Here is a 22,854-nt window from a genome sequence, read left to right on the forward strand (position 1 = left end):
ATTTAATTAACCTTTCTGAAGCTTCAGGTTTTGAAGGATGCTTTGTAATGGAAGATTTGTGTAATCCTCAATTGTATGAGCTTGAAAATATGGCCTTAATTTTCTACCAGAAAATACTAATGCTAAAGCTGTCTTGTCAGTCAATGGGTAGTGTCCCTCAGTCTCAGAAAGAATTTTACTGACATAGTATACTGGTCATTGAATAGCATTTTCTCCTCTGATTAGCACTGAGCTTATGGCATTCGAAGAGACAGCTAGATATAAATATAACCTTTTCCTTGGATTAGTTTTGACAGAAGAGGGGGCAAAGACAAATAAGTTTGAAGTTGTTCAAAAGCTGCTTGACATTTATCTGTCCATTGAAATTCCTTATTTCAAACATTTTTTAGTACTTTGAAGAAAGACAAATATTTATCTCCTAAACGGGCAATGAAATGAGATAAGGCAGCTATTCTTCCATTCAGATGTTGAATTTCTTTTATATTTCTTGGGGGCACCATATCTTTTAAAGCTTTGATTTTTTCAGGGTTAGCTTCTATACCTCTATGAGTAACCATGAATCCCAAGAATTTCCCAGATGTGACTCCAAAAGCACATTTTTACAGGATTGAGCCATTTGTTGTAATGTTGAAGGAGGTTAAATTATTGCTCCAGATAAAAAATATGTTGTGTCATTTCAAGACTTTTAACTAACATATCATCTATATATACCTCAATTGAACGACCTATGAGATCTTTAAAAACCTTATTCATGAGGCATTGATAAGTTACCCCAGCATTCTTGAGTCTAAAAGGCATGACCTTATAACAATATAGCTCCTTATCAGTTTGAAAAGCAGTTGCTTCCTCATCTACAGGATCCATTCTTATTTTATTATATCTAGAGTATGCATCCATGAAACTTAACATTTAATGTCTAGACGTTGCATCAACTAATTGATCAATATGAGGAAGTGGGAAACTATCCTTTGGGCAAGCCTTATTGAGATCTGTGTAATCTACGCACATCCTCCACGCCCCACTAGCTTTTTTAACCATCACGACATTTTCAAGCCAAGTTGGATAATATACTTCTCTTCTGAATTTAGCTTTCAAAAGTTTATCCCTTCTTGCTCTATAGCTTGCTGGCGATCTGGTGCAAAATTTCTCTTCTTATGGATGATTGGTTTATATGTAGGATTTATCCTAAGAGAATGCATAATAATCTACGGGTTAATTCTAGGCATATCTACCGAACTCCATGTAAAAATATCTTGATTTGTTTGCAAAAAATCTGTATATTGTATCTTTTCTTCATCAGAAAGTAAAGACCTGATCTACACCGTTCTGAGTGGATCTTCTTCTGATATGGAGACAAATTAAATCCTCCATTGGGGAGGCTCTATAAAGAACATCTTCATTTTGTAGATTATAATTTTCAATACTTAGAGTAATAGACGGGTGATGTTGAGTTTGCCTGAGATAGCAAGATTGTGCCTCCTGTTAATTTCCCCGCACTTCTCCAGTCCCTGTTGGAGTTGGGAATTTCATCTTCAAACGAGGCACTGAGGTGATAGCTCTAAAAATTGATTGCAAAGATCTCCCAAAGATAGCATTATATGTCAATTCTGACTTAACAACAATAAATTGAACTGAATGAGTAACTTGTCGAGGAAATTCCCTAAGTGTCGAGGAAATTCCCTAAGTGTGATAGGGAGCATAATTGTTCCTTCCACCCTTATAGGATAATTATCAAATCCATATAATGGTCTAGCAGCAAGTTGAAGCTTCTCTCTAGCTAATCCCATACTAAGAAAAGTTGAGTAAAATAGGACATCAACAGAACTCCCATTGTCGATTAAGATTCTTTTAACATTGTAACATGGATCTCCAAAAACCAGAATTAATGACAAGTAGGTCTTGGTGCAGATTATGAATCCCTTCTAATTCATAATCCCCAAATATGATGGAGTGATTAGATAGTGCCTTCTTTAGAGTCGGTTCCTCCGGGCTAGTGAGTAAGACTTGAGAGGATATTGAGGGTCCTCCTGCAATAGTTTCAATTTCTCCAACAATCTGGCAGTTTGTATGTTGTTGCCTTTGTTATTGTTGATGCTGCTGCTGTTGATTCTGCCCCCCAACAGGATTAGCCTCATATTGCATAGATGGAGTTTGAGTGAATTAACGGAGATATCCCTGCTGAATTAGCCTTTCAATTTCTTCCTTCAATTGTCTACAGGCTTCGGTTGTATGTCCGCGGCTTCGATGAAAGTGACAATAATAATCTTGATTTCCAGAATTTTGCTTTAGTGGATGGGGCCATTTTATATTTTGCTCATGTTGTATAACCATAAGAATATTAACACGAGTTGTATTCAACGGAGTGTATTCCTTCTTTGGCCTGTAATCCCGATTTTGCTGAGGGGGCCGTGTTGGAAGATCTTGATTCCTCTTCTAAGATTTTTGGGCTCCATCTCCAACTTCGTGGCCATTCTTTCTCTTATTAGAAGGCTGTTCAAATTATTTTTGATGAGCATTGATAACCTCATTGACAGTAATTTGAGCTTCTACTCTATGAATTAAGTCAACATGAGAATGAACTGTCTCTCGTATTAATGAAGAGTAAAATGATCTGGGTGTAACCCTCCAAGAAAAACTCCTCGTAGCAATTTAGGGTCTACTCCTGAAATTTGTTGAGCTTCATAAGAAAATCTTTGAAAATAGTCTTTCAAAGATTCTCCTTCATTATGGCAAATTCCAGATAGATGTGACGAATTTTTAATAATTTTTCGATTGGCAACAAACTGTTCGACAAAAAGTTTTGCAAGATAAGCAAAACTATGGATTGTATTTCTATGGAGAGTGTAGAACCAGGTGCGAGCTTGACCCTTTAGGGTGGCAGAGAAAACTTAACAAAGAAGGGCATCAGAAGCTCGTTGCATGTGCATAATTATTTGATAATGATCAACGTGTTCATAGGGATCAGATGAACCATCATATGGATCAATGTTTGGTAGCTTTAACCCTGTTGGAATAGGGTGTATGAGAATTTCATATGTTAGCAGAGAATATTCTTGAAATCTTTGTTGGATATTAAAATGATTTCTATCCCTTATTGGGAATTCTTCTTGGACGAGTCGTCGTAGTTCATCTCTTATGATATTGCGAGGAGTATCTAGAGCGGGTTGATGATTTTCCATATGATGGGCTATAGGTGGAGGATGTGTTGAACTAGCAGCATCATATATTTCTGGATTATATTGTAAAGGAGGAGCATGAGCTTGATGAACATTTTCAAATTGTTGAGCCATATTATGTTGTTGGGGATGATGGAGAGGAGGTTCATCATTTTGAAACGACATCCACTGCTGGCCTACCTCCTCCAATAATTCGAGGATCCTTGCCTATTATTCCTCCATCCTACGTATTCAATTTTCCAAGAAAGAAGGCCCTTCCCTTTGATAATTACGACGTCCATGATTTCCAGATGAGAATCTAGTTAGATGTGTATTAGAGCGAGAGAATCTATTGCTAGTATTACTTCGATCAACCATTGAAGAAATATTGGTAATGCTTTCCCACAAACGGCGCCAAACTGATACGGACTATAATATATGTGGCGGTAGAGTGAAAAATATAACGTCTTAACAATATATCCAGCACACCAATAGATAATTAATGGAGAGAAGCACCATAAACTTTTTTATGTGAAAAACTTGAAAAGGGAAAAACCACGGGGCTTGGCCCAGTTTTCCACTATATCTTGATTCGCTCTTTTACTTGGAGATGCTGGAATTACAACAAGTTAATAACAGACAAAAATCTGGCGATGATTGATGAATCGACCAAAGTAAGGCAGTAGTTGGGAAAAGCTTTAGCGATGGTCCAAAAGAAAACTCAGGCGGTGGTTGGCAAGAAAACTCTGACGGTGGTCGGCAGGAACTCTGGCGGTGATCGACAGGATCCCCGGCGGTAGTCAGCAGGAACCCCGGCGGTGATCGGCAGGAACTCCGGCGGTGATCGGCAGGAACCCTGGCGGTGGTCTGCAGGAACTCCAGCGGTGGTCAGCAGGAACCCCCGCGGTGGTCGGCAAGAGCTCCGGCAGTGGTCGACAGGAACTCCGGCGGTGGTCGGTGGCAAGAGAGCTCCCAAATTCCTCCCTTCCTTCTCCTCTTCTCCTCCCTTCTCATGAGAAGAGTGGGTACTATTTATAATTTTTTTAGAGTGGCATGGCTTGTAAATATATGGAGTATCAAGGTCAAAATGGGAGTGATTTGAATGGACGGCTAATATCGATCCCTTTGATCATGGACCGTTTATTGGTCAATTGGATGCCTTAACGATTCAGAATTACATGATCTTAGGCTCGTTGGATTCTTCTCGTCGAGCTGCTCGATTTGAATATAAGCATGCTATATTTGGAAACCATTTGGTAAGCTAAATTGTGGCTTGAACCCTTCAAAAGGATTTGAACCCATTCGGGCTCAGATTGAGTCGAATTTTGATGTCGTTGGGCTCGTCTTCTTGAGACGTTCAGTTCTATTACAAGTTTATTGAAATTGGAGTTTGGATGGTCTCCGATTTAATTTCCGAAGTTTCCAACTTGATTATGCCTCAAGATTCGTGCCTGTTCAACATAATTTTTGGTGACATATCAATTAGGAAAATCAATATTTTATCATGAATTTAAGAAGGCTTTCACTTAGGAGCTAAGTCATGATAAATTAATAATCAAAATTTATTTTAGGATAAATTTAAAAATAAGAATGCTAAAATAATTAAATAAACAATATTTTAAACAAGAGTTACATGATATTTAACTAATTAAATATTGATTGTGTGAAGAGTTAATGTATGCTAGTTATCACATTATTTCTTTATCATGATGTTAAATAAACTTTTAATTTTCAAGGAAAAAATATCATAAGTTTAAAACAATTTTATTTTATCAAGAATTCTAATAAATCGATACTAAACAGGAATCATGCTAAAAAAAATATTTATCTAAAATATATATGAAATTAGACTTATTCATTATACTCATATTTTAGAATAAAAATTGATACATTTCTAGAAATAAATATTTTTAATACATAATTAAAATTAGTTTAACAAGTATGAAATTAAACTAACATAAGGACCAAAATATAAAGCATAAATGTGGTTAAAATACTACCAATATTTTTACCGCTTATATCAAACGCTTCAAACTTTTAATTTAGATTGTACTCGTTTGATAATCGATATTCATTTTGTTATAATCTGAAACAACACCATCTTCTCTTTATCAATCCTTCGTCAAGACAAACCTACATCAGAAGCCTTTTTCTTAGAATTGTGTACCCAAATACATTTGGATCCAGTAAAACTAGTTTTTAAAGAAGTTGGGCTTCAATTTCTACTATTTGATCTAAAAAAAGCATTGGTAGGTAGAGTAATGAGCTTACTGGTCATGGAGGATGAAGATATTGTACCTCACTTTCACTTGGATGGGTTAAGCATGTTTAGCGAAAGTTGGAGTGCATAGACTATAAAGTTGTCAATGTTGTAGCATTCTTAGAGATGATGAACGAGAGAAGCATTCTATTTTAAGTGTTTGGAGATGAGATCCCTTGAATAACTATTGTTAATGGTCTTCCATCTAATTTAACTATTTAGAAATGTCAAATTATTGTTCAATTTGAAGAGATCTCTCTTTTCACTCCTGCCTCTATATACATTAGGGGTGTCAAAATTTGACCCGACCCTATTTACAAAACCCCGTGACCCATCCATGTCCTTGTCTCGTGAACGCTCACTCGCAGCTCGTCTCGTGAACACCCGTGCAAGCGGAATCCGGACCCGCGCGCATGCTGCTGCAAGCCCCTCACTCGTCGTGACGCCTGTGTCGTGCCGTTGTCAGGGCCGACCCGACCATGTTGTGCTCCTAGAGCAACGACCATCGCCTGCTTACTGTCCTGACCGCAATCGTTGAGTCACTGTCGTCGGCACCGTCGCCTCCAACTCACCGAGACACTAACACCTTACTCCACCTGCGGCCTCATGGTCCTAGTTCACCCTGACTTTAGTCTCCGTTGCATACTCACACTCACCCGTTTTTGAATCAAAATGTGTTCACAAGTCGAGTCGACTCAACCGTAACCTAGACGAATCAGGATCGGGTTTAAATACTTGACCCCTTTGCAAAAATGGGTCGGGTTTGGGTTGGGTCAACTAGTGTCGGGTCAATTCCGACTTGGACCTAAACTCGACCCATGACCCGATTTTGATAGCCTTACTCTATATAGCTTGACAAGCTTCTTATCCTAAGCATCTTCCACGGTTGCCTCATCTTCAAGGATATTGGATTCCTAAGTGATATGAGAACTTCACTGGCAAACACAAATTTAGCTAGAAAAGAGTAGAGAAAGAAAGAAAAACTTGGATGATTTCATTATATTTATATTAGAAAGTACAAGCTAGTATGACATGCATAAGTCAATTAGAATGTCAATGAGAATTTATTTACAAGCTTAAACTATGATATAACACTATATGAATGACTATATCTAAGTAGTAATATTAAAAAAAATTATATAATAAGACATAATAACACTTGCTATAAAAATATAAAGCCTTTCCAATTGGTCGACGCCCAGCTATTTGGGCAACTCTTGATGTTTTTCAAGTTGAGGATGTGATCATTTAATAGTAAAATTTTTTTGGAGAGATTTATAACAAGTTTTTTTATAATTAACATCGATGATTTCTCTTGAAGAGATTATTATGAGTGTGCAAGTATCTATAAAATATCTACCAATATTTTGAGGAAAAAAAAAATTTAATTTTTAAAAAACAAATCCATCGTAAATCTAGTCATAAATATCAACAAAATTTGCTTAACATTCTCATTACATTGTATCTATAGTTAGGAAACTCAACTCAATCTTCCTACTAAAGCATTAATTATATTCTATTTTTGGGTTCACTCATATGCCTTAAAAGCATATGACTCAAGTGAAGAAAACCATGAGATTTACTCAAGACAAAAAAACTTGAGCCTTGGTATAGTAACTTGGCTCTTCATGTACGCCTTGCGGTGCTTTTTAAATTTTGGTTAGCGCTATTATATATCTCAAAAGTGACAGTAAAATAATGGCAATAAACCCTAAATTATGATGTACGTACATCAGACTGTTCGGAGGAGAATCAGAATGCGCCATATCACCCGATACATAATGGTACACAGACGCGGTACACAGCAAGAAAAAGTGACATGACGAGTTTTAATTCGTCTCAAAACAACATCCGTATCCGCACTAAATAATTTGACCAAAGAAACACGCATAGAGGTTGATGTCACTATTTATTTTCTTTACCCCAACGTCAAAGGAGTATTGAGAACGAAAAATATGCCATATAAAGAATGATTTGACTGGAAACTCGTTCATTTTCCTGCACGCTAAGAGATGCGGTAAAAAAAAATGGCCAAATCTCTAGTAAGTCAGCGTCGTTTTGAGTACCTTGTCTCCTATTGAATAAAATATTCTAAAAAGTATTTGATACGTTATGAATCTAGATGTATGTTTAAATTAAAATTTCCCGCAAGCAAATTCAGAACCATAAACTTTTATTCAAATCAAGTGGCATAACTATATCAATCCAATGGCTTCAACATCATTTAATTCTAACAATTTTAAGGCACCTAATGCTGAAGTGGTAGACTATAACCGAGGGATTAATTATGGACCTTTCGACGGAATGTTCTAAATTTTGGTTAATTTATGAGGCATGTTTCTCTCAAAAATCTTTAAATGGACAAGAGCAACTCCCACACACTCTGTATAAGGGGTAGGTTGGACCTTAGCTTGAGATTCAAGATAACTCAGAGACTTTAAAAATCTCAAAGCTCCACCTAAGCACCACTGTCTTGCTACTGTTCGGCCGTCACCATCATTGAACCATCGCCCAATTGTCGGCTTTAAACCACCGTATGACTACCATCAATGGACCACCTCTTGACTAATGTTTTCAAACCACCACCATCAAACTATGATCCTCCGACAGTCATAACCCAACTACGGCTCTCCAACCACATTTGTCAGACTATTGTCCTCCAACTATCATCAGCTTATTATAGCCCTTTAAATATCATTGCTCGACTACAATCTTTTAACTTTCATCGACCGACTATGTTCCTCTAACCATCATGGTCCAATTATGATCCTCCGAACACCATCAACCTTCTACAATCCTTTGGCATGCATCACCCATCCTTTGACCTCTATCACCTAATTACAATCGTCCGACCTCCATCACTTTACTAGGATGTTTTGGCCTTAGTCGTTGAATATGATCTGCTAACCACAATCGCCCAACTATGCTCTTCCAACTATCGTCCCTTGAGTACAATTCTCCAACTAATATGTAAAAATATGAATTTTTTAAAAATAAATAAAAATTGAAATATTTGAATTCACGTTTGAATTGCAGCGCAACAAAGAGAAAGAGAGAAAGTCTATTTTTAGCTGTCAGACCATTCACCACTTTTGTAGAAATTAGTCAGATCAGTGTAGATGATTCTAATCTGATATTTATTTTCAAATATTTTGATTTTAACTGTTTGAGTCTCTCCACAACTGATTTTGTCGTAATTTTGTCAAATTTATTAATTTCATACTGCAATTTTTTTTTGTATTTAATCATATTGAATATCTTGAACATTTTGATTGTAACATTTAATGAATTTCATCAGGTAAAATGGAAGTTATAATATTTTGTATTATTTCTACTAATTTAATAACTAATATTTTTGTTATAAGCATATTATGAATACAAACATTGGAAATGAATGTGCGTATGTGGTTGAGTAATAATAGGTCGCTATTATCATTATAGAACAGTGATAATGATATGTATGAGGACAAGTAAAAGAAGGTTTCAGTGATATTGGTTGGAACCTGATTGACATGTACAGGATGGTGGGCCAATGGACTTTCCTTTAAATATTGTGGTTTGATATTATCATTTATCGATTCACATGATAGTGATTGAGAGTTATAAGGAGTTATTACTATGTCGACGGGCAAAGAGTGACGACTCTATTTACTGATCTAATGGGATGATGTTGGTACGAATGACTGCTTACTGGAAAAACACTGCTCAAATCAGGATTTTTTACTTATTTTATATGATTGCTGAAATGCATATTATTGATTCATTATTACTATTAATGCATGATTTTAGTTCTTTACTATTATTCTTTATTGTTTTATTACCACTGTACAGATTCAATATGACTACATTGCTTTACTATTACTTCCATCGATTTTACTGACAACACTGTACTCATACTGCTACTGATACATATATCAATACTATTTGATACTACTATTGATTCACTATGTTGTTACTTAACATATGATGTACTGAGCACATGATTAAGATACTAATATAAAATAATTAGATAGCATGTGTACATCATTATAAGATTTTACTGTATTGATACGATTCTGATAGTCTTTGTTGATGCTTTGATTATAATACTTTATATGATTTCTTTATTGATTTATAGTTCAGATATGATGATCGCTTTATCGATTCGACATCCGTACTGGTTTACGGGTTCCCAACTTAGTACTTTACTTGCTTCTGTTTATACTATTTTACTAGTTATAGATTTTACTGCTTCTACGTGTACATTTTATTATTTCTACATCAATTCATGATCGTATGACTCCTAGTGTTATGAATTGTCTAATGACATACATATTACTTCTTTACTATGCTTGGAGTTAGTTTTAGGATTAAATAACCTACTAATCTTTTTAATTCATTATATGTTATTCAAAGGATTTCAGGTCATAGCAGAGGATTAGGTATGTGAGATTGATCAGATAAGGATTCTCTAGTTTACTGTTAGTTATTTCTTTCTATCTTTTAGCTATTTTGTACTTAGGACTGATAATGATAGATTATAATAATAGGATTCCTTAGAATTGTATATGATTTGGGAATAAGAATATAGAAATATTTTTAAGTTTAGATTACTAGTTTTATTTTAGCTGATATTTTATTAATAAAAGAGAAAAGGATAATTTTGGTGTTAATTTTAAAAGAGTAATTCTTCTAAATTTGAACTTGAGATATTACAATTGATATAATAGTAGTTGTTTGAAGAATTGATGAAATTATTATCAAAGTTGTAGGAATTTATCAAAGTTGTAGGAATTGATTGTGAGTCAAGTAGATTATGTAGATTAAGGTGCATTATTTTGCATATATAGTTCATTGAATATGTGTATTATTCATATCTTACTGAACTGTGCAGGTGAATAGTTTAATGGATTCACCATAATCAAATATATTAAATGAGTGACATAGTGCAGCTCCATTTCCATCAAATAATATTATGCGCATGACCACTGTTATAGTACAAGTAATGGAGGATACATAGAATTTCAAAAGCTAAATCCCCTGCTATTCATAGGAGATTTAAGACCCTAGGTAGCAAAAGCCTGTTCACTAAGGATAGAAAAGATCTTTGATATTATGCAGTGTATAGAGAGTAACAAAGTATCACTTGTAGTGTTTCTCTTTGAGGGAGAGGCTAAAAGATGATGGGTTGGACAACAAATAGAGAAATTCTAAGGGAAAATAAATGTTGAGATCACTTAAGATGAATCTACTGTTGTATTCAGAATGTGGTTTGTTCCTTCATCAATCTGATGATAAACACATGGAGCATTTATCAAGTTGGGGTAAATACGTAAGACAGTGATGCAGTATGAGGCCAAGTTTACTACACTGGCTAGATATGCTTCTCACTTGAGACCTATTAGTAAAGAAAAGTGCTATAGATTTCTACAATGGTTAATCAAGGGGCTAAAATTTCTATTAGCACCTTTACGAATTCATGAGATTTCTAAGTTAGTGGAGCAAACCAGACTAATAAAGCTTAATTTGGTAGTATCGACATCTAGGAACGATGTGGGATCCATATACAATGTTAATATGAGAAGTAGTGGAGATGAGGCAAGCAGGAATAGAGAGAGTGATAATGATAATAAAAGAATATACAATGATTCGAAGTGATATGGATTGATTACATCTACCAACAATTTTAATGCATTTATCCATTATGGAAAGAGGCATGGAGGTTAGTGTTACCTTCTAATATGGCAGTATTTTTTATATGGATAGCAATGACACAAGGTAGTGGATTACTTACAGAGAAGAAGAACTAATTTAAGAGGAGGACATTCTAGGAAGATTGATGGACAAAAGACTATAGGAGCGAGAGTATATAGTGAAAGGTCAGCAAACAGCCTGATGACAAAGTGGTCAGTGATAGTCAGAGGGAGTTTGTTGCACCGAAAGAACCAGCAGGACCTACTCCAGTGATGTCACATATGTATAACTTACAGTATTTGAAAGATTGACAGCAACCTGAGAGTTCTATTAGTAAAAAATTTATTTGAATGATTAATACCATATTTCATGCATAAGTGAATGATATGTGATGGAATGAATTATATGACTGTATGATTCAATGTTCTTTTGATTTGATTTAATTTGAGTTAACTTTTTATAGTATTGCTTTGTTTTATATCAACTTTTATACTTTAATCATTAGGGAAATGCCATGATGATATTTTTTTAAGGTGAGTAGATTGTGACAATTTGAATTTTTGAAAATAATTGAAATAAAAAAAAAAATGAATTCTTGCTTAAATTGTAGCGTAGCCAAGAGAAAGATAAAAAGCTAATTTTTAGCGACCAGATCACTTTGCTACTTTTGTAGAAATTATTCAGATCAATGTATGTGATTCTAATCCTATCTCTATTTTCAACTATTTGATTCTCCTTATAATTGATTTTGTTACATTTTCTTCAAATTTATTAAACTTTTACAGCACAATTTTTGGTATTTTATCATTTTGATTATCCAAGATATTTTGATTGTAATATTTATTAAATTTTATTACGTAAAATAAAAGTTATTGTATTTTGTACTATTTTTACTAATGAAATAATTAATATTTTTATTGTAAGCATACTATTAATATAAGAATTAAAAATGAATGTGATTATGTGGTTGAGTAACAATTAATCACTATTATTATTATAATATTATGATAATAATATGTGTGAGGACAAGTAAAAATTTGATTTTACTAATGTTGGCTGGAGACAGACAAGCCTGTACAGGATGGTGAGCCAACATGCTTTCATTTAAATACTTTGATTTGGTGTTATCTTTTATTGATTCACATGATTCTGAATAAGAGCTATTAAGAGTTATTATTGTGTCGACGGGAAAAGAGTGACAACTCTATTTACTAAGCCAATGGTGTTACAACTCGGTATTTGGAAGATTCAGTTCAGAACCAAATTCCAAAGCCAGATCCTGGATAAAAGGTTCCGTGTCGCGGCCCGGTGCGAGCGGGATCCGTCCCGGATCGGGTCGGGTCGTGACAAAAACACCGCTTACATAAGGCTTTATACTTATTTAGTGTGACTATTGAAATGCATATTATTTATTTATTGTTACTATTACATCATAATTTATCTATTTAACTGTTACTATTTATTAATTTACTATCAATGTACGAATTTATTATTACTATATTACTTTAATATTACTTCCATCAATTTTACTGAAGACACTATAATTATATAACTATCAATATGAACATCGATATTATTTGATACTACTATTGATTCACTATATTGATAATAAGTATGTGATTATGATACCAATTTGATATTGATATAGAACATTTTGATAGTATGTGTACATCATTATAGATTTTTACAATATTGATATGATTTTGACAATCTCTATTGATGCTTTAATTTTACAGCTTTATATGATTTATTTATTGATTGATAGTATTGATATGATGATTGTTTTATAGATTTGACATCCATTATGGTTTATTGGTTTCCTCTATTTACTGTTTTACTGGCTTTCATATTATATTATATTATTAGTTACAAACTTTATTGCTACTATGTATGTGTTTTATTATTTCTACATCAATTCATGATCATACGACTACTACTGCTACAAATTGATTAACAACATACATATTTCTTTTTTATCATGCTTGGAGTCAATTGTAAGATTAGACGACCTACTAGATTTTTTAGTTCATTATATGTGGTTCAAATGATTTCAAGTCAGAGCAGAGGATAAGGCATATGAGATTGATTAGATCAAAATTTTGCAAGTTTATTGTTAGTTTATTTCTTTGTCTTTTAGTTATTCTTTTATACTTAGGACTGATGATGATATATTATAATTATAAGATTCCTTAGTATTGTATATGATTTTGAAATAAGAATGCATATGTATTTTGATGTTTGGATTATTAGTTTTGTTTAAGCTAATATTATATTGCTAAAGAAGAAAAAGGTAACTCTGGTATTAATTTTAAAAGAGTAACTCTTTCAAATTTAACCTTGGGACATTACACAATATATCCTGATAATGGCGACTTTGGTCATCCAATCATCCCCACGACCTCTTTTGCCCGACTACGACTTTACAATCACTATCACCCAACTTCAGTCCTCTGACCATTATTGTCTAACTACTATCCTCCAACCATCACCTAAATATGATCCAATAACCTTCATTGATCGACTACGATCCCCTGACCACTGTACCTTCATACAGTCCTCCAAGCTTCATCTCCCAACTACGATCTTCCAACCATTGTTATCTAACTATGATACTTCAACCTTCATTGCCCAACAACGACCCTTCGACCACCACCACTAGATTACGACCCTCCGACCAAAGCTTGACTATATTCTTTCAACCTTTTAACATACTTATAAGATCTATAAGAATGTTATTATTTATTAACTCAATAGAAATATTTCTTTAATATAACTATTATTTAAATTCACCTGAATGAGTTATTTGTTAATTATGATGATTTTGGTGTTGCATATATACAGTATTATAAAAATAGTTTCAAAGTTATAGGATGTCAGTTCGTAAATAGAAAGCATTGATAATTTCTTCACTTGCCTAATCTTATCATTTGGCCCATGTTCTGAGAGTGGCCTTTATCAAAATTTTAAGTTCTAGATAAATTCCTTAAAATTATATAAATTCACTCATAAATAATACTATAAAAATTTGGCGACCACTACTAATTTTAGGATTAGTCTTGTTATGTACTAAAAATTTTAAGTATGCTAAGTGCATGTTTTACTTCTCAACATTATACAAAGATTTAGCATGCACAGATAAAGTAGCAAGATCAAAAAAAAAAATTACATGGAAAACTAGAAAAGGGGAAAAATTATGGGGCATGGCCTGATTGAAAAATCCATTATATTGTAAGTGATACAAGAATCCTCCCTTCTTTGTCATTGAAGAAGAGGGGGATTAAACAGACACTAATTTTTTCTGAGGGAGCTTACATAAATTAAGTGTCCAAAATGTGGTAGTTAACACGCAACAATATGACTTAATTTTTCTAATAAAGAGTATAAAGGTATCTATTGATGGACTTTCATAACCACAGAGGTCATACCAGTAGAGTGAGGTAATGATTTTTTGGTTAGACGTACTCTTCTATTATAGAAGAATTATGGGATAAATATATTTTATTGGAGTTATTAGATAGTTATGATCATTTTGTATAAATATATTAAATGTAATATACATTTATATGAATGATAAATTTCCGGTTTATTTTGTATATTGATCAGTTAATGACTTTATGTTATAGAATTGAACCTGAGCAAAACATTTGTCGTGTATTTGACCTAACATAACATGTCATAATACTTAGGTTATGTTGAGCTAGGCTATGGCAAAATTTATGGTATCAAAGTAATGATTTTGGAAGAATTTATAAAGTGTAAAGCCATGAATTGATTATGAGATAGGTAGAAATTTGAGTAGTTTTAAGTTAAATATTTGCATGCATTTGTGTTATTTTGAGTAATTACATATAATTATTTAGGTGTGATGGTATTATGGTTGTGATTTTATAGATTCTTAAGAACAAAAAATGACCAATGGACAAAATTTCAATCAAACATTACGGGCACATAATATAGTAGGTCATATAACATTAGACCCCATGATGTAGTTTGTCAGTTTAGTAGCCCAAGCTAAAGGGTGATGCACAAAGTAGTAGCCTTCTAGTAGAGAGGATGAGAGTGATAGACATCTACAGATGATTTAAAGGTTGAAGGCCCCACTTTTCAAGGATGTAATGGAGACACATATAGCAAATGATTCTTTATTGAGAATAGAAAATTTTTTTATGGGATGTAGTACTTAGAGAACTGAAATATATCAGTGGCAGTACTTTTAGAGAAGAAGTAGAGTGCTGGTGGTTATCAAAAATAGAAGTTTCATGGCATATGGAATACTCTAGTTGCTCAGGAGGAGTTTATGAAAATTTTTAGAGAGTGGTTTGTTCCTCCTTCAACCACAAAACAGATGTGAGAAGCTTTTGTGAGGCTAATGTAAGGGAGGAGGATTGTTATGTAGTATAAGTCTGGATAGTTATGCTTCATAAATGGTTGGTACTGTTGAGAAGTTTTAATGCTTTCCAATAGGGCTTTGGTATTATTTTAGTATCTTTTAGTTCTCTTAAGGATTCGAGATTTCATAGAGTTAGTAGAGAGAGAAAGATTTGTGAAAAAATGAACTTGTTATTGTAGAATATAATATAGGACATCCTCCTAGAGCATATGTAATCATCTATGACAAAGAAAACCAATTAATGAGAACAACTAAAAAAGGGCTCCATTGAAAAAATCTTAGCCCTAAAAAAATGAAGTTTTACTTAATATTACTAAATGTGATCCAGAACTATATGAGTACTATTTGGAACAATGGACTGCTCAAATTGCTAGAGAATACAGAAGCTTTTATGAGGCTAATGTAAGGGAGGAGGATTGTTATGTAGTATAAGTCTGGATAGTTATGCTTCATAAATGGTTGGTACTGTTGAGAAGTTTTAATGCTTTCCAATAGGGCTTTGGTATTATTTTAGTATCTTTTAGTTCTCTTAAGGATTCGAGATTTCATAGAGTTAATAGAGAGAAAGATTTGTGAAAAAATGAACTTGTTATTGTAGAATATAATATAGGACATCCTCCTAGAGCATATGTAATCATCTATGACTAAGAAAACCAATTAATGAGAACAACTAAAAAAGGGCTCCATTGAAAAAATCTTAGCCCTAAGAAAATAAAGTTTTACTTAATATTACTAAATGTGATCCACAACTATACGAGTACTATTTGGAACAATGGACTGGTCAAGTTGCTAAAGAATACCAAAAGAATCACCAAGATATTGTAAATAATGGTAACGAGATGATAAGAAGAGTTGAAAACTATATCGGATATGTAACGAAAGCTGCATGAAAAGCCTACAAGAAAAAATTTCCTAAATAAGTTACAAAACTGGCAAACCAATGTAACAATATCCTAAATTTTATATATTTGATTCATAGAATATTGACTTCTAGAGATGCCAACACTGGACTAATATTTAAGAAAGCTAGTGTCATGAGAGATTTGAAGTAAATCCAAATAAGAAATTGGAAGTATGTTAAATATTTTTCAAATGAATTTTTAGCCCTAATAACTATATCTGGCAACTATTATTATGCTCAATTAGGAGAGATTGTTTACCAGGAGAGTTAGGAAAAGAAATGCATCATGCCTAGAAGAAATATAATGTTACTCTATTGTTTGACAATATTCTAAATAAGGATCCAATTTTTATTTAAAAAATTTCTTTTTGGAAATTCAACTACTTCACCAATTATATCAGAGTGGGCTATAAAGTGTGGTGAATACCTATTTAAACAAAAAAATGTATCACCCAAACAATCAGATCTAAAACCAACTAATCAGATAGATACTCCACTTGAATATCATACCAAACCACCAAAATCACCTCATAAGGCAAAGCATTCAAATAAGCCTTATAATCCACAAAAAACAACCTCAACCTAAGCTTCCTAATCCTAACTATACATGTGAAATCCCCCTACCTTACAAAACCAACAAACAAAGAATCTTTGATGAAGATTTGTTGGAACTACCTGACAATGATTAAATTTTTTAAATCATCAAAATTTATCTTATATTTTCTAAATCACCAAACATCAAATGCAGGCCTACAAAATAAGTGGCCTAGCAGAAGGCTAGGATCATCGAATCATTAATACTAAAATCATGCATCAATTCCTTAATTTTCACGACCGAACTTACCAATATGATCCAAGTGTTACCTACAAATAAAGTTAAATTCAACACTAAACATTGAGACGTACATAGTGGGATAAAAACTTGATGTTGTTGTTGATGTAATAAACATTAAGTGAAAAGCTTATAATAAAACTATTTTGACCTTAAAAAGAATTTATCATCTTGCATGGATGCACTTTTTTATTGAAATATCAAGAAACTCACACAACGCAAAATTTTGAAAATGGCTAATGCATACAACTATAAAATTATCTTATTTTAGAGAAAGAGATTGTTATTGTAGCGTGTTAAACTATAATGTGGGCATTCATTAGTCATAACTTCTATCATAAAATGTTATTTTTATAATGCACCCGTTTGACTCCAAATAATAATAATAATAAAACAAACATCGCAACTCCAATTTAATATAAATAGTTACGAGCGATCACCTGCAACCACAGCAGATCTATTAAAAAGTTAATCTCCTCGTCATCTTCTACCTGACTAGATTCGTAAGATATCTAAGAAATACTTTCCTCCATTAATGGACGCCTTCTTCATCAGCCATGGATCACCGAGGCTTCTGATCAGTGATAAGCCAGCGAGACACTTCCTTGAGTCATGGAAGTCAAAGCATTTGCAGGTGACACCTAAGGCTATTTTGGTAATATCCGCCCACTGGGAGACCACTGAGCCAGCAGTGAACATCATCAATGGCGTCAATGACACTATATATGACTTCTACAACTTCCCTAAACATTTGTATGAGGTTAGTCCTCTTTTATGATTCTCTTAGTTCATTATTTACTTCTATTTCTTAATATTAGCTGCTTGTTAAGGAGAATTTAGCAAGTTTTTCCAGTGGCTTCTTTTTTTAAGAGATTTTAAGTAAACGCAGCTCATGATAAAGTTGTATCTTTTTTTTATTATTATTATTAGAGAATGATAATGAACAAATGTATAAGGCATATTGTGTGTGTATTAGTACACATTATATGATTTGCAGATAATATCTTTTAAGGCTTTTTTATATGGGTGTCAATTTGGGTTAACGGTTCGGATTCGGGGGCCAACCCGAATTAACCCGGGCATAAATGGATTGACCTGAACCCTACCCCGTCTAACAAATGGGTCGTGATTTTTAATATGAGCCCGACTGCGCAGGTTAGGGGTAAACCTGAACAGACCCGACCCACAAACCTGGAATAGGGTTTAGGTTTAGTCGAGTTTGGTCGACTACTCCAGCGCGCGGGCTTGTGATTCCGTTGAGCACGAGTCAGCAAGTGGTGAGTGCACCAGTGCGGGCCGTTTGCGGTTCGACAACTGGTCAAGCGCGACTACGCGAGTGCCTTCCGCGGTCAGACTGTCCGATACTCCGAGTGCACCAGTATGGGCTACCGCGGGGCGGCTATCGGCGACAACAACTGAGCGGCAGTAGCGTAGTTGGAGAAGCCAAGAAGGTCGAACCGCTGAAGGGTTGATCGCTAACAGGCGACAGCAGACAGCGGGTCAATTCGAGTCAAACTCGAGTTTCCGGGTTGACCCGAACCCGAAATGAATTATAAATTGGTCCAAAAATAAGACCCAAACCCAACCCATTGCTTTATCTGGTCAACCAGAACCTGAATTTTTCAGGTCGGGTTCGGATCCGATTTTCAAATAGTGTCAAAAATTGACACCCCTACTTTTTTTTTACTTTAAAATTGCTTTTTCATGAAAAAAAAAATTAAACTAAAAAATTTTGTATAAAAAGCTACTTTAGAAAAAAAAAAAAAAGAAAGGCATCCCAAATCAAGCCTAACTTGCATATCTGAGTTGCGTTAAATAAAAGAAAACCAAGTCTGCTTACAAATAATATGGGTTGCATCTCAGATATCTCAGGAGTGTTGCATATCTGATGCAATAAGGATTACATGAAAAGAACAAGAAGTTAAAATCTTCATGAATATAACATGACTTTGTTATTCAAATAACCTATAAACCTGTTGTATGCTACTGATTTGCATCAGAACTGCATATATTTAAAAAAAAAAAAAATCAGCTAATTCAGCATTTTTACAAATAGTTGCAGCACAAATATCCCATAGAAAAATTGCATACCTGATGTGCATCAGAAATTCAGCACTACATGAATTGTACCTCAAATATCCCATAAACTTGCATGCCTGATTTGCATTAGAGTTGCATCAAAGGAATCATAAGCTAGCATCAGCTTTCATGTGTGATTTGCATTAAAAAAAATCAAAATCAAAATAATCCATCAATTCTTTAAGGTGAGGGACTAAAATAATCTCTAATTCATTTAATGGACCAATTTGATTTCTCAATTCTTTAAAATGAGATCTTTTTTATATTTGCATTTTATTTCTCTAAATCAATAAATATCATATTTTTATAAAATATGACTAAAATTTATAAATTTAAATTATTATTATTTTATTAAAAAAACATTTTAAAAAAATTATAATTATTTAAAAATTATTTAATAAATATTTAATTAAAAAATAACCAAAATACTCTTATATTTATCATCATGACAAAAAAAAAAAGAATTGGGAAACCAAAATTGATCTCTGAAAAAACAAATGAAAACTCACAAAAAAATTAACGTACCATTTTGATTGTTTTTCTCGTACATAATGTCATGCTCTCATGCATCAGAACTGCATCAAAAGAAACAACAAAAGCTAAAATCGAACTGTATATGAATGAGTTGCACCTAAAACACCCCACAAACTTGCACACTTAATTTTCATTAGATTGCATCAGAAAGCTGAATCCAACAAAACCAATTTAGACATGATTCGCAGCTCAAACATCCCACAAGCTCCATAAATTTTATCCACTACAGAGCTAATTATAGTCATTTATCTGTAGCTCAAATATCCAGCACCTGGTGCACCAGAACTAGCAAAGAGGGTGAAGGAATTGCTTCAGGAAGCCGGCTATAACAGTGTGGAGGAAGACAAAAGTCGTGGACTCGACCATGGCGCCTGGGTTCCATTGATCCTCATGTACCCAGAAGCTAACATACCAGTCTGCCAACTTTCAGTTCAATCTCACAGGGATGGAACATATCACTACAACATAGGAAAGGCATTGGCTCCACTAAGGGATGAAGGTGTTCTTATTTTTGGATCAGGAAGTGCGACACATAATCTAAGGTTGCTGGACCATGATAATGTGGCAACACCCAGCTGGGCTGTGGAGTTTGATAATTGGCTTACAGAGTCTCTCCTTAATGGAAGGTATAAACATACTTCTTTATCCATGATTTTATTTTTAATTCAGCTCCCTTGACATAAACGGCTTTGTTTGGATTGAGTAAGAAGGAACGAAATGAAATCTCAATAAGTTGTTGATTGATTATAAATCTACAGCAATTGAAGTGAAATCATTTTACAGAAAATAAAGAACTGATCTGAAGTTTATAGCCTGTAAAAAATTCTTTTGATTCTAATGCAGATGAAATTGAAACTAATTAATCCAGAACAAACCAAAAAATCATATTAAGATTTTGATTACAAAAGCTTTTCCATTGCTTTCATGGCAAAAGAAAAATTTAGAAAAAAATAATGTCTGTTTGCAAGATATATTTTTCACCACTTGTTTACAATTTTTGCCCTTCATTACCTGTTTTTGGAAAAGCATTTTTTAAATTGTGGCTAAACTTGGAAAAGCAAAAACAATAGTTCAAAGCTGCCCCAAACAAAACCTTAAACTACTTTTATTGTAGGAGAAATAACAAACAAAACCTTAAACTACTTGCCTAAATTTTGCCTTAAAAAAAGCTGCTTTTAAGAAAGCATAATTGACACCGATTGAGAAAATAGTTTTTAACAATAAAAGCAGAAACGCATAAGCCTCCCAAACCGAAGACTTTAACTAAATCGAAATCTAAATTGCATTTCATTAGTGACCAAATCAAGACCAAAACTTGACATAAGGCTAATATGGGTAGCTCTCACATATAGGGGGAGCATTAAGGCATGTAAGAATATTGAGTTTAATCTCACATTAGATAGGCATATGTTGTTGTTTTCCTTATTTTAAAATCATAAGGAATCCATAAAACTTGACATAAGAAATACCCCTGGTGATAAAATTTTTGGATGCAGGCATGAAGATGTGAAGAACTATGAAGTGAAGGCTCCCAGTGCTAAGACTGCACATCCAGAGCCTGAACACTTCTATCCCCTGCATGTTGCTCTCGGTGCTGCAGGAGAGAAGGCAAAGGCAGTGCAGATTCATCAAAGCTGGGGAGCTTCTGCGCTCTCTTACTCCTCTTACAAGTTCATGACCGAATAGTTCATACACCATGATTTGTGTATTGAAGAATGATAGAAGAGTGGCATACAATTTCAGTAACTTGGTTGTGTTGAAATGTTTCTTTTTAATTTGTTTTTCTGCTGAGAAAGGTGTTGATGTGTGAATTGAAACGTCTATGAGATGAAAAATGTAGCTTCCTTAATTGAAATATGCTTATCTTGGTTTGTCCACAGCTTTGAACCTCTCATGATTACTTCGAAACAATTGCATTAATGTTGTTGCCCAAAACTTAAGTTTCACTTGGCTTAACTTTAAGTTAGCTTTACGGCAATATAAGCTGTCGCACAATAAATATATGATATTTCGGCAAAAGATTGGACGCCGTCTATTCAATTGTAGTTGAACAAGCAAAAATAGAAATATTTTTATGCTCACTCAAATCAACACATTTTCAAAATCATCTCCATACTATTTGTAATATTCAAGAATTTAAAAAAAGTAAAAGTAAAAATTTATTCAAAATATTATATCCTAATATTTGCACTCTCGAAATTGATATGTAATATTTTTTATAAAATCCCATATTTTGTATTCATCAGTCTCTTAGATATATGCATATGGGCAATTTTAAGTACACAAGCTAAATTACAGGGAACTGTTGTAATATAGCTTTTCTCATTTCCTACCCCACTAATCCATGCATGCATCAACTTACGGTGGACAGATGAGATTTGTAGTTAGGAATATAATGGTAATATAATAGCTTATATAAATAACAAGTTTAAGCAATTCCCTCATTTCCAAATAGCGTATTCAATGAGCTGAAGGCCAGAGCGCTGAAGTAGGCCGAAGGAAGTAAGGGGAGAAAAGAAGAATAAGAGGAGAGGATTCAGAATTTTGTATTTTCTTCCTCAAAACAACTTCGAATCAAAGTAATATGAGGAGGAGAAGTTACTCTAAGATTGTGCAAAAAAAAACAAGCCTTCAAAGTATTCATAACAAGGAAGCTTGAAGTGTGGTTCCTCATCAATTTAGGTAAGATAACTCAAATTTAATTCAGAGAGTAAATTTATATGAAACAATAGAGCATAAATTTGATAAATTAGATTAGTACATAAGCTATATGTATCAAAACGTTCTTTATATTAAAGTACAAAGTTAATAACCAATTTCAAATTAAAAGTATATGTATTTAATGTTCTAAGAAATGAAAATCAATGATGCATAAATCTAGATGTTTAAAAATGAAATTGAATGAGCTTAAAAGAAAGGTCTTGTATATAGATAGATTAGCAATAATATGTATATAATAATCCGGACAAGTAGAATGACAAAGGTCTGCCCATATAAAGGTAAAAGGCTGCTCAAGCTAATATGTATACG

The 22,854-nt window shown here is 33.5% G+C and overlaps 2 protein-coding genes across 2 annotated transcripts in view; one reads left to right on the forward strand and one right to left on the reverse strand.

Annotated features, from left to right (window-relative positions):
- The first annotated feature begins 17,746 nt into the window (after positions 1 to 17,746).
- On the forward strand, positions 17,747 to 21,808 carry LOC110111635 (4,5-DOPA dioxygenase extradiol). Its single transcript, XM_020843587.2, has 3 exons — positions 17,747 to 17,971; positions 20,080 to 20,450; positions 21,321 to 21,808. The coding sequence occupies exons 1-3, from the start codon at positions 17,747 to 17,749 to the stop codon at positions 21,508 to 21,510; spliced, it is 786 nt and encodes a 261-aa protein (XP_020699246.1). The 3' UTR covers positions 21,511 to 21,808.
- Positions 19,012 to 22,854, reverse strand: part of LOC110111634 (protein MOS2) — a 29,299-nt gene continuing 25,456 nt past the window's right edge. Inside the window, exons 2-4 of the transcript XR_003701439.1 lie at positions 19,816 to 19,865; positions 19,303 to 19,367; positions 19,012 to 19,213 (exon numbers count right to left, since the gene is read on the reverse strand). The gene's annotated coding sequence lies outside the window, so the exon portion shown is untranslated. The remainder of the gene's footprint in view (positions 19,214 to 19,302; positions 19,368 to 19,815; positions 19,866 to 22,854) is intronic.

Source organism: Dendrobium catenatum, unplaced genomic scaffold (assembly GCF_001605985.2).
Source record: "Dendrobium catenatum unplaced genomic scaffold, ASM160598v2 fragScaff_scaffold_830, whole genome shotgun sequence".
Classification (NCBI taxonomy): domain Eukaryota; kingdom Viridiplantae; phylum Streptophyta; class Magnoliopsida; order Asparagales; family Orchidaceae; genus Dendrobium; species Dendrobium catenatum.

What these genes read in the sequence shown, in the direction of transcription:
- LOC110111635 (XM_020843587.2), top strand. Translation starts at nt 17,747, where the DNA reads ATGGACGCCTTCTTCATCAGCCATGGATCACCGAGGCTTCTGATCAGT. An exon ending in TCCCTAAACATTTGTATGAG is followed by an intron (nt 17,972 to 20,079) that starts GTTAGTCCTCTT and finishes ATTTATCTGTAG; the next exon opens with CTCAAATATCCAGCACCTGG. An exon ending in GAGTCTCTCCTTAATGGAAG is followed by an intron (nt 20,451 to 21,320) that starts GTATAAACATAC and finishes TTTTGGATGCAG; the next exon opens with GCATGAAGATGTGAAGAACT.